Source organism: Phyllostomus discolor, chromosome 14 (assembly GCF_004126475.2).
Source record: "Phyllostomus discolor isolate MPI-MPIP mPhyDis1 chromosome 14, mPhyDis1.pri.v3, whole genome shotgun sequence".
Classification (NCBI taxonomy): Eukaryota; Metazoa; Chordata; class Mammalia; order Chiroptera; family Phyllostomidae; genus Phyllostomus; species Phyllostomus discolor.
In genome coordinates, this window is record NC_040916.2 from 8887747 (window position 1) to 8900597 (window position 12851).

Below are 12851 nucleotides of genomic sequence, written 5' to 3' on the forward strand. Positions count from 1 at the left end.
GCTCTACTGTATCCAGCTCCACGCTGATTTGGGGAAAGCTAGAGGACGAGCAGGGTCGAGTCAGTGTTGCAGCAGTCAGGGCGGAGGAGAAGCTGCAGGGGAGGCCTGCCTGTGGTGCTCAGGAGGGGGACCGGCAGCCCGGGGCTGGAGACCCCACAACTGACCCTGGTGAGGTGCGTGGAGAGAGCAGCCACGTGGCAGAGCACAGTCCCCATCTGGATGCACCAGAATCCCATGACAAAGCCTCTTCCCGCTAGTCCGCAGCTCCTCTGCAACAACCCACCAGGGAGAATAGGCTTTTGTTAAATCTGCACAGACACCATCCACAATTCCAGGGCCCTAGGACAGCTAGCTGTAGGGACACTGGGCTAAAGTAGTCCATAGCAGGAGGTGTATCACCCAAGTTCCAGGCCAGCTGCCCTTCACAGACCAGGAAGAGGTTTTTCTTTTTGGCCCCTGCCCTCACCCTGCCACGCAGGATCCCAGCAAGAGCAGAGAGCTATTCAGAGCAGGAAATGCAAACTGAGTTCTGTTGGAGCAATTACTCCTGGCTCTGAAGGCTCTTCCTGTCTTGCCTCCTGACCTGAACGACCTTGACTACTCAAAACTAGCTCTCTGCTCCCTGACCTGACAGATGGCACAATTAAGTCTCCTAACCGCTCTCCTCTGTCCCTGTCACGCACAGCCCTGACACACACACACACACACACAGTAGAAAGCAGCCTGAGGCAGAAGAGCTGTGACATTGTTTCAAATTGCCACAACACATGCCACTGACAGACACCTTACTGTGGGTGGTACCCCAGGAAGACCTTAATTTGATTCCATTCCACAAGAGGACCCAGAGTGGGTGTCAGCTTTGAAATCAGGGGATTATTCATGTGTGGTTGTAGAGATAAAGGTGAAAGGAGAACTCAAAGTGGATCCTAAAATGTCACCGCTGGCAGGCATCATTAAGCTCACGTGGTTCAACTCCCTCGTTTTATAGGTGAAGGAAAGTGGAGTCTCACCCCTACTTGCTGGTCCACACCTCCATGCTCTTTCTCATGCTTCTTCTCCAACCCCGTCTGAAACATCACTTCCAAGTTCGTTTGTGTTTCTCCCACTGGACTAACTTTCACTCATTCCTTAAACTGAGCTCCGGGTGTTCTTACGTCAGACAGCCGTGACGTGTGTCCTCCTTGGCCATTCCCAGTGGTCACTTCGCACACGTTAGGACAATTGCCCTTTTCTCCAACCTGCAGGCTGCCGGGAGGCTGCGGGGAAATGTGGGAATAGCTGCCACATGAAAATATACAGTGGCTCCAAGGTGAATGGCGTCTGCTGGAACTGCTCGGGGCACAGCCCGCCCAGCCACGGCAGACGCACGTCCTGAGTCTGCACCGTCTGAGATCTCGGGACACCTCCTGCTTCTCTCCATGTGCTTCTCTCACACCAGATTCTAAGCTCACCCAGAACTATCCCCAGTGCCTAACACAGAGAGGTCCTGTCAGCACCACAAGCATTCACTGAATAGTGGATAATATTTTTCAAATTAAATAGCAACTGTTTATTTGCCTGTGTTCCTCACTAGTCTACAGGCAGCTTAAGTGCTGAAGCGTACTTTCTACCTCCGGCATCTAAGACTCAGTAGGTGCTCAATAAGTCCTGATGAAAGGAAGGAGTGACCGGATGAATGACTAGACGAGCTGGGAAGGCTCTGATTAACTCCATTCCCGGTGCAGCTGGGGAGACAGGAAACTCAGACACAGGAAACACTGAGCATTTTCTATGCGGACTCTCAAGGTCCTTTCCACCAGCTTCGCTGCGCTTGGGCCTTCATTCCGGCACCCACGTGGCAGTGAGGATGACTCAGCTGTTTCCTCCCTTAAACTTTATTGCCTCTTGTTACTACCAGGTGTCCTCCCTCATGGTATTCAAATAATAATAATAATAATAATAATAACAACTAACACATGTGGCTTAGTGGCTGTCAGGAATACTTTTAAGCACTTTCATTTACTCATTTAATCTTGTAAACAACCGTATGAATCAGATACTATCAATATTCACACTTTTCAGATAAAGAAACTGGTTATATAGCAGTTCAGTGACTTGCCACCTAAAAAGCTGAGGTTCTGACGTGGACGGTCAGGCTCCAGCATCCTCCACTAGCTAAGTGCTGCTCTGATGGTCTGGTCTCCAGAGGACCCCCTTCAGACCAACAAGCCTGTAGTTTGGAATCGCACACTGCGCTGCTATTGGGTTCCATCCTCTCTGTCTTCAGAAGCCGGCCCAGAGCTGCCGGGTTCTGTCTTCCACTCTCACAGATGCTACTGAACAAGAGGATAATCAGCCCCCTGCCTCCGATCATGGGTTCGGGGTCATTACCACCATCTACAATGGATACAGGAGTCTTTTCTCTCACTGTGTCTGAGCCCTGTGCCCCAGTGAGACTTCCAACTGCCACTCTGGCGTGCCACCCTGTGCCATCTTGAGAGAGGCAAAGTAAATTGACTCTGCAGTGACCTCTCTTCAATGGGTTTGCCAAGTGGAGAAATCTCTCCGTAGCAAAGCAGAGCCTCTGGGAGTCCCTCCCAAACTAAAGATCCAGGAAGTAGCACCCAGTCCCTGAGTCTATAGTGGAATTTTTTCTCTCCCGTGTGGTGGATGAAAGAAAGGATTGGCATGTCAAACCATCAGGCACCCACAATGACGATGGAAACTATGTACCAGCCACATCTTCACTCATTAACCCTTTGGTTTTACTTCCAGCAATGTTCTCTAGCCAGCCAGTACTAATTCTTATGTCCTGGCATCTTCTACACAGAGGAGCTTTTTCGGAAGTTTTCCTGGTGAAGCAAAGGATGACTGGGAAGCTCTTCGCCCTGAAGTGCATCAAGAAGTCGCCGGCCTTCCGGGACAGCAGCCTGGAGAACGAGATCGCTGTGCTGAAAAAGTGAGTGGGCCTTGGGGATGGTGGGGTACAGCTTCGGATCCCCACATTCCCTTCACAGGTTACCTTCGAGAAGGACTGGGGCTGGATTGTTCACACCAAAAGGCATGAAAAGGCTTGCTCCCTTTGATTGGGCTAATGGGTCACTTGATTAGTCAGCTAAATTTAGCCAGACAGCTGTCTTAGCTGATTTTTTTTTCTTTTTTGGCAGCAGATAGACTAGTGAAACAAGTGGTAGCAGAACTGGTTTGTGCACATAGACCAAAGGGTAATTATCTTAAAGGAACAAAAATCAATTGAGAGCCAACCCCTTGAAGAATCAATAATTAAGGAAGAGGCATAAGCCTTGGAAATTAACCTCAATTTGTTCCAAATCAAATGCAGGGTTAGTACCCCAAGCATCGCGATGGATGCTGCACTAACAAATCCTGGTATTTATAGCAGGACTCGTACAACAAACCCTTGTGGGGCGCCTTTGGTGCCAAAGTGTAGCAGGCTTCAGAAACACAGGGAGGAAGCCAACAAAATCCCTTACCCTCAAGCACTCACATTTTCGGGGGGGAGACAGAGGTACTCATAACAAACTCTATTCCCATTAGATGTGAACCATACTAACAGAAGGCAGAGTTTAAAGGAGATAGGGATTCATTTTGCCTACATGTGTGTTTTTTTATGAGTATGGGTTTTCAAAGAAGAGGGAACTTGAATGAGCGGAATTGTGTGGAGGCAGGAGGGACAATGCACAAAGGGAATTCAGACCAAGAATAGGATAAGCTTTAGCGAAGAATCGAGGCAGTGCAAGGGCTGTTAGGGAGGAGTTAGTGTTGGAAGCCTCTGAACTCACAGTGGACACTGTTAAGGGAAAGGAAATGAAACTAAAATGGTCAAGTGGGGCCTGATTATAAAGGATCTTGGCTGTTATAATAAAGACTGTTGCCTTTATTCCTCGGGCTGAGGATTTTAAGTGAGGAGTCACATAATCAGATTCACGTTGTAGAGCCACCCCTCTTAAGCACGGTGAAGGATGGCCTGGAGAATGCCAGCCTAGAGAATGGGAGACTTTCTCAATAACCTAGGTGAGGGATGAGGATGCAAGCCAAGTAGTGGCAGGACCATGTGGTGGCAAGAAGACTGAGTTTAGGGAAGCATTTTAGACAAAGAAGTGATTGGGTTTGGGGCTGGTTGGTAAAAGCATAAAAGAGAAAAGCATTCAAAATGATTCTGAGATTGAGGGATTAAGGAGACACTAATATCACCGCTTGGGATAGAAAACAAAAGGGATGTGTAGGCTTGGAGGAAGTAGAAAGAAATCGGTTGGTATGTTGAATGTTGAATATCTCTACAGGAAGGTGTCTGGTAGGATGTTGGAGACATACGCCTGGGCTCCAGGGAGATGAAAGCAGAGAGGGACTCTGGACTCACTGAAAGCAAGGACCGTAGTCATCTTTCTTACCATCACATTATACCATCAGTCCCTCATAGCACAGAGAAATAAGCAGCTCAATAAACATTTGTTCAGTGTGCGAACCATCAACAAATTAATGCTAGCTTTGTCAGCTCCTATGTATGATTGAATCCATCAGGCACTGCTACAAGAGACCTATATTTTTAGAAATGTCTTCAAGATGATAGTTACTATTAATTGTGTGTCTGCTGTTCCCCAGGCACTTACTACACCATTGATATGCGTTTCTTTTTTAGTCCTGATTTAACCCTATGAGAGAGATGTACCTTAGAGACAAGGGAAGTGAGCCATAGAAGATCTGAGTGAGTCAGCTAGTGTTACTCAGTTAATAGATGCCTGAGCTAGATCTGAACTCAGACCCAACAGACTTTGCATCCGAGTTCTTAACCCCTGTGATGCACAACCATGAGTAAAACTTCCTAGAAATTTTCCTCCTAGACAGCCATGCACAGGACTGCTGATTAGAAGGCCAAGCCTCTTGGCTAATATGATTATTCTACTTGCCTCATCCTCTGAGTAATCCCAGACACAGGTCATCTAGGACAGAGTTTCTCGACCTCAGAACTATTGACATTTTAAAACATGTCAATTCTTTGTTGTACTGGGGGCTGTCCTCTGCACTGTAGAATGTTGAGCAGCAGTCCTGCCTCTACCCACTGAATGCCTGTAGCATCTCTCCCATCCCCAGTCAAGACAATCAAAAATGTCTCTAGATAGTGCCCCTGAGGGACAAAAGAGCCCCCTGACTGAGAATCACTGATCTAAGGCATCCCACGGAACTGCCTCTCCCACAAATGAGCATCTGCCTCCTCACAATATCCTAGAACAATAACTGTGCCACACTTCCTGCATGGTTACCCATGACAAGGCCTTTCTTCACGCAATGTTTCTGAAAGAGACCTGGATACCCACATTGCAGACTAACCGAGTGGTCAATGTTCCCTCAATGTTCCCTCGGGTCTTTTAACTTTCTCTTTTGATAAACTTGAAAGAGATCCCTAAAGCAACAATGGCACATTTGTTCCCTGAAGCACAATGATCAATTATCCATTCAAAATTATGGACTGAATACCACCCTAGGAATCTTTTCTCTGGGGTTTTTTGTGACTGCCTATGTTTTTTGGAAGGCTTCATAGGGACCCTGACTTCCTAAATATTATCCTCAAAAGTTTCTAATAGAAACAAGAGTCCATTTGGGCTGGGACTGCATACTCTGTCTGGATGACCTAAAGCACATGCCTTTCACCATGACCCTTGCGTTCCCCCAGGATCAAGCATGAGAACATCGTGACCCTGGAGGACATCTACGAGAGTGCCACGCACTACTACCTGGTCATGCAGCTGTAAGTGGCAGGTGGCCCGCTTCTTCCACAGATGCCCCATGGGGCCATGGAGGCCTAGAGGAAGCTAACTGGTGGTGAGGGCAGGGTGATGATTAAAAGACAAAATCAAGAATTGGTTCAAGAGGATTTGAAATGCCGACAATCCTTTTAGGCTCAATCTGCCTCTGGGCATGGACTTGTTCTGTGTGGACAGAGGGATAAACCAGGGTAGATTATTGGTACATGCCAGTACGGTGTTACCGATTGTTAAAATGATTCCTACCAGCCAGCAAGTAGCTAAGACCCCAACCCACCCATCCTCCCTCCTGCCCCAGCCCTTCCCCTCAGACTGGCCGGAACTCCCCACCGCCCTGCAACAAAAGGGCAATGCCTGGCATGGCAGGCGCCTCCCAAACCCTTCTCTGGCACCGTGGCTTGAGCCCATTTGGACCAGTCGTGGTCACCAAACTGGATATGAAAAGGCTGACGATCACTCCAGGGTAAAATCACTGTGGGAGTACAAGCCACATGTACATAGGTTTTAATTCAATACAAAGAGTTTCTCAAAAGGGAGTCACCAAAGGTAGACACGGGCTGTGACTGTAAGTGTGTCCATGTGCAGGGCTGAAATGTTGCCTCATTAGAAAGGCCTCCCGTCACTGCCACATCCGGAGAAGAGTCCTGCCTGAGAGGGGCTGCCGTAGGGCTGGTCAGCACTCTCGAGGACTCAGCGTTGGGCTCAGAGACACACTATTTATAGAGTACACAGAAGCACACACTCACGTACACCCATCACTCTGCAGTCACAGCATAGCGGGATATAGTGTTTTTGACTGACAGGCTAATTCCTCAGAGACTGTAATGAGCTAACTTCAGCCTCAGCAGCCTATTAACTGCTGGGTTCACCTGGGGCCCAGTGAATGGCGGTAGCAAGCAGTCAAGGGCGTAAGTTGGAGGAGGGCCCAGAGCATCACTGACAAGTGAACAGAAACCATGTGGCACCTTAATAAAGCCAGTTTGACAGGATTAGCACCCAGCAATTCAGAAGACGAAGAGGAGGCAGGAAGGTGGGCAGGTTCCAGAGTCACTGAAGAACCACCAAGCCTCCCAGCGCTAGGACCCAGGGTCCTAGTCAGGAATTCATAGTTGTGGACAAAAAGAGTCTCTTTCTCATGGACTCCCAGCTCCTGTAGGAGAGCCCAGAGCACAGAACAGGACCAAAAGGAATAGGCTGTTATGCATTTTGATGTGAGAATTTTGACTTCCTTGGTAGTGTGCGGTCCTGCCACGCATGAATATCCACACCCATGGGACAGTGGCAAGGGGATTGGAACCCCTGGCTTGTGGGTAAAGTAGCCAGGGGTGTGCGTCCCAGAGAATTTCACAATCCATCTGCACATACTGGAAAAGATTCATATGAAAGAATGTTATTTTTTTAAGTTTTAAAAAAAGATTTCATTTATTTATTTTTAGAGAGGGGAAGGGAGGAAGAAAGAGAGGGAGAGAAACATCAATGTGTGGTTGCCTCTCACACGCCCCCCACTAGGGACCTGGCCTGCAACCCAGGCATGTGCCCTGACCAGGAATTGAACCTGCAACCTTTCAGTTTGCAGGCTGGCACTCAATCCACTGATCTACACCAGCTAAGGCGAAAGAATGTTATTTTTGATCTGGGCTCCCCTAATAGGCCCAGTGGTAGAATTGATGTCTGCTGGTAGAAACTACAGGGAGTCGGGTTTCCTGATACAGAAGAAATATTAAGGTGACAAAAGATAAAAACAGTCTGTCTTAGGAGGTGGTGAGCTCTCTGCCACTGATATGCCCCAGGACTTACCGTAAGACTTGGCAAAAATGGTGTAGATGGTATTCAAGAGGTGGGGGTCAGACTTGATCTTAAGGCCCCCCTAAATCCTAAAATACCATACCACATGAGCCTCAAGCTACCACTACGACTCCACCCCGTAATTTCACCTTTAGGTAGCCCAATTTTCCAAAATGAAAAAAAGAGTTCCCGACATACACGCGTATTTCTCGCGTGCACACCTGCCCTCGGCTGCGTTTCAGTTTCGCTTCCCCCTTCACCATTTCTTTCTTCCCGTGTCCTAGGCCAGGGCAGAAGGCACATAAGCAATGTGCCCTCAGAAAGGAATTACTGGCTTCTTGTGAAACCCTAACCGGGCATTTTACATTTTAAAGGATGTTGCCAGGGAGAGGTCAATGGTTGGCCCAAAAAGAAATGACTCCCTAGGGATATCATTCCAGGGACCCGAAGGAGGTCTTCTGAGACGGGAGTGACTAGTCCTCCCTGCAGAGTCCAAATGTACCTGTCTGTTCTGCCAGACAGGTGTCCCCATGGCTGCATTCACATGCCTTCAACCTGAAAAAAGACCTGCCTTTGCCCCTGTGCCCACAGCGTTTCTGGTGGGGAGCTCTTTGACCGCATCCTGGAGCGGGGTGTGTACACTGAGAAGGACGCCAGCCTGGTGATCCAGCAGGTCTTGTCAGCGGTGAAGTACCTCCACGAGAACGGCATCGTCCACAGAGACTTAAAGGTGCCGGGATGGGAGCCCTCGCTTGGCAGGAGAGGGCAGAGAAATGATCCCTTAGGAAGCTGCAGGGCTCGTGGGCAGTCTGAGCTCTGTAAGATGAGAGGGCTGGGCTAGCTCCCTCCTGCAGCTCTTTCTGCCCTTAGATTGAGCAAATCTTGGATGAACAAACAATCATTCTTCAGTTGTACCTCAGCCTTTTCCTGAACTTTCCACTAGGCTTCACCCTATTTGGATACCAAGATAATCCACAGGTTTCTTGAACCGAGCCACGGTCAAACTCAAATGTGACAAATACTTACTGAGGGTCAATGTTGCACCAGGCAGGCACCAGACTTTAGAGAGGCCAGAGACAATTAATGAAGGGTGAATTCCTTCAAAAGAGTCTTAGGGTATCTGGGAATGACAGGAAGGAGATATTAGTACATTAAAGTGTATAAAGCTAAGCCAAGTCAAGGTCATGAGCAAAATACAGAATGCTGGGGTACAGGAGTTGAGGGTGCAGGAAGAAGGCAGGAGGGAAGAGTGGGAGAGAGATGAGCCTGGCCTTGAAGTCAGGAGCCCAGGGCAAAGCTTCCTGAGAAATTATATGTCCGGGGGAGGAAAGAGATGTTTCAGGTGATCATATCCTACACTACCTGGTACTTCTCTCCCTGCCACCCCCACAGCCTGAAAACCTGCTGTACCTCACTCCTGAAGAGAATTCTAAGATCATGATCACAGATTTTGGTCTATCCAAGATGGAACAGAGTGGAGTCATGTCCACTGCCTGTGGGACCCCAGGCTATGTTGGTGAGTCTGGGAGCAGGAGGAAGGTTGGCCAGTTGGCTACATTTGACCACATGGATGTTATTCATAGAATGAGATGTTACTCACAGTTGTAAGGAGACAGGGTTCAATTTCAAGGATGATCCAAGTAGAGCATTCACTTATGAAGTTCAGAGCCAGCCAATCCATTGATCTCTGAAACTACCCCTACTGCCCCCAAATCCTACATCTTAAAGACAGACAGTCCCTGAGCCCTTCCCACAGCCCAGAGTAATAGACTTTGCTTCTCACTTTTACAGACAGACTTCTTGCATTTGTCCTTCCAGGGAGATGAGGGGAAGAGACAAGATCACAAACCCAGACACCATTAGACCGCTGAGCAGTTGACCACTAGCCCTCTGTCCTTTCCCCCCACTCAAGAGGAAACCTCAGCCCCCCTGTTGTTGGTATCCTGGAAGCATAGTGCCGAGTTTGAATCCAAGGAACCCAGATGTGGGCCCCCCAAATATACACCCTAAGAAACTGACAGAGGTAGGGTCCCCTGCCTAAACAGGAGGCATCCAGAGGCCCTTAAAAAGAGCAGGCAAGATCCCCCGCGAGAGTATTCCTGAGATCCATGGGGGAGGAAACCGAGACTCAGAGAGTCCACTCCTGCCCCTCCCCTCTTAGCCAGTCCTTACTGGGTTAGGGGTAGGAAGTGGGAAGTAGAACCCTCACTCAATAGAGGGAATCAGCTCTCTCCCCAACAGAGAGGTTGGTCACTTACCATTACGTGTTTGGTCCCACTGGACACAAAGCCCTGGTGTCTGTGATAAATACTGACAATGGTTCTCTACTGCCCCAGAGCTCCCAGTCAGTGGAAGACAGAGCTCGTTCCCTCATAGAGCTCGTGATCTTATCGGGCAGACTAAGCCCTGCCCTTGGAGCTACCAGAGGCTGATGGGACAGGTGCAGCCTGCCCTCTGCGAGCTCCTCCCTTAACCAGGAAGACTCAGACTCCATCGTCATGGAGATCCTGGTCTAGCGAGAAAGAGACTGTCCCTAACTTGCAGGTTTCCCCATCTGAAGGGGGACACAGAGCTCCCACCCAGCAGATGCCCCGTCTGAGTGGAGAGACCTGGGGCCTGCCTTCAGAAAGACATAGCTCTGGAGATCTCCAGTCTGATCAGGGAGTCATAGACCCTGTCATGGGACCTTCTAGTGTGATGGGAGAGACACAATCCCTGCCCTAAGGGAATGTTCAGACTTACAGAAGCAACATCATCCCAGGAGAAGTGGCCCAGGAGAGGGCCACCATAAGTCCTCTCCTCCAAGCCTCTTCCTGACCTTCAGCCCCCAACCCTCAGCCCCCACATCTTACCCAGCCATGACTCTGCCTTTGGTTTGCAGCTCCAGAAGTATTGGCCCAGAAACCTTACAGCAAGGCTGTGGATTGCTGGTCCATTGGCGTCATCACTTATATATTGTGAGTAGAAGATGTCCTTGGCTCAGTGCCTGGAAAATCTCAGAACCTGCTCGCCCTTTCTTCTTCCCTCCCCTGTGTCAGCTCCTCAAGCAGCATCCCTCTCCCAAGCATGTGTATGTACATGTGTGCACACACACACACACCTATGCACACAGCTCCACCTGTCCTGATCTCCACCAGGTTATAAAAACAGAGCTCAACGTGAACCCACTGTCCAGCTACATGGTAGTTTGCCCTCCTTCACCTCCACCCCATTTGCTTACTGCATGTGCTGAGTTCCCCTCTGCGGAACGAGCAGTGAAAAGGGGAGAGGCCAAAGCCCGGAAGCCAAGCGGGCACAATGTGCACATCTCAGATTTTTCTCCTGGTGGTGTCATTTTGAGACCAAACAATGGCCTGGATGAACATGGTCCTCGCTCCTCTCCACGTCTTCTCAGGCTCTCCTTTCCAAACCTGCTCATCTCCCCTTCCCCCCCATCCCTCCTCCTCTATAGCAAACTCTGCTCTTAGAAAAACATTCTACTGTTAGTTATTTACCACTTTGTGTGGATTCAGGTCTCTATGTACTTAACTTATGTCAAATAACTACTCTCACTCATTCACTCAGTGAATAAATATTCATTGGCTGTCTACCCTGTGCCAATCACTAGTTTGGGTACTAAATACATAAAGAACAAAACAGTCTTCAAAAATCCCTCATGACACTTATGCTCAAGTGGCCATTCTACCACCCTTCTTAAAATGTCCAAAGAGGCCGTCCAAGGCTGCCTGCTCCAAGCTTTGGCTCCCACATTAACACCTGATGGGACCTGCACTGTGTGTGAATCAGAGGCAGGTCCACATCCTGGCCATACTGCTGGTGGGGCACCTTGCTGCCTGTTTGTGGACCCTGTGGGGGGCTGGGCAGAGGGCAGAGGCTGGGCAGAGGGAGGGGCTGGCCTAGGGAGGGGCTGAACTAGGGAGGGAGGGGTCGGTCAGCAGCATGGCCCTTCTTGTTCCACTGCAGGTTGTGTGGGTATCCTCCTTTCTATGAAGAAACTGAGTCTAAGCTCTTTGAGAAGATCAAGGAGGGCTACTTTGAGTTTGAGTCCCCATTCTGGGATGACATTTCTGAGTCAGGTAAGACCAGTGGGTGTGAAGGACAAGATAACAGGCTCCAGGCAGAGGCTGCCAAGAGAAAAGACCTTAACAAAGGATGACAGTCCTGGCTCTTGAAAGTCCCTGGGGAACCTGACAGACAACAGGCTGCCAAGGAGAGCAGAGAAATCTTCATGTGGTTCAGAGGCCAAATAAATTATTTGTATCTAAGGTTCATGCTTTTGTTTTCCTAGAGACAGAGGCATGGTCTGCCTGGTAAAAGCAGGGGAAATAGTTCAGATGAGGGGCCAGGAGGGCAGGACCAGGAAGGGGGGAATCTTCCAGCGGGAATGGCAAGTACCAAGGCCAAGTTTTAACTTTTACACCGAGACCGAGACCATGCCACACCTCGGTGTGTGGGCAGGCAATCGTTGCGTGTCATTGTGCCCGTTAAATAGAGATCAGAGCTGGAGAAAGCCAGCAGTCACATGTGTGCCCACGTGCAGGTGCAGGCCCCTGAATGGGGCAAGCGCACACTCACGTGGCTTGCAGGCATGTTGGTGCCTCGTGACGGGAGATATATGTGCAATGCTATGTGGGTGAGGCTGAGTAGAGCCTCTCTTTAGTTCTTTATGGTGGGTTGTTGTTAGGTGGTTTGGATTTCTTTTTTCTCCTTTTAAGACTCTTTAAATTGCCTCTTTGGAAGATTAGCTAAAAGATGTATTCACTGCCACCCACCAGCCCGGAAGTGAATTTCCATCAGTCATGAAATCTGGTCCTAAGATGCTATGTCTTTGATTGCTCCTCTTAGCCAAGGATTTTATTTGCCACTTGCTGGAGAAGGACCCAAATGAGCGGTACACCTGCGAGAAGGCCTTGAGGCACCCCTGGTGAGTGAGGGATGGGGTGGCTCCTAGCCCCAGCCAGTGGCTCCCCAAATGTCACACTGACCTGTTCACAAGATGTGTTTCCCTGGAGTCTGCTTGCCCTAAGCTGTTTACTCTTGTGGCATTCACAGAGCATAGAAGTGTTCACCTGGCCCAGCTAGAGATGCAAACAGCATTTAATTAAGTGGGTTCTGACCCAAGGGTGGCAACCGGGTCACCTGGTCAAGTGCAGAAGGTAGAGGCAGCAGGGTGCTGTCATCAGCACTGGAGAATACTCAGTACTCACTACTCAAGAGGCACCCAGGCACAGGCAGCTCTGGCCTGTTATTAAGAGAATCATTTTACTCTCTTTGGGGTCAAAACCTGTTCCATATGAAGTGACCTGG

The 12851-nt window shown here is 49.2% G+C and overlaps 1 protein-coding gene across 4 annotated transcripts in view; it reads left to right on the top strand.

Moving 5' to 3' along the window:
• Positions 1–12851, top strand: part of CAMK1G (calcium/calmodulin dependent protein kinase IG) — a 28702-nt gene that overhangs the window by 12222 nt on the left and 3629 nt on the right. For all 4 annotated transcript variants that reach the window (XM_028530735.2, XM_036015755.1, XM_036015754.1 and 1 more), the window contains exons 3-9: positions 2810–2938; positions 5669–5743; positions 8136–8274; positions 8937–9060; positions 10426–10501; positions 11508–11620; positions 12390–12468. In XM_028530735.2, the coding sequence (XP_028386536.1) occupies positions 2810–2938; positions 5669–5743; positions 8136–8274; positions 8937–9060; positions 10426–10501; positions 11508–11620; positions 12390–12468 (735 nt within the window). The remainder of the gene's footprint in view (positions 1–2809; positions 2939–5668; positions 5744–8135; positions 8275–8936; positions 9061–10425; positions 10502–11507; positions 11621–12389; positions 12469–12851) is intronic.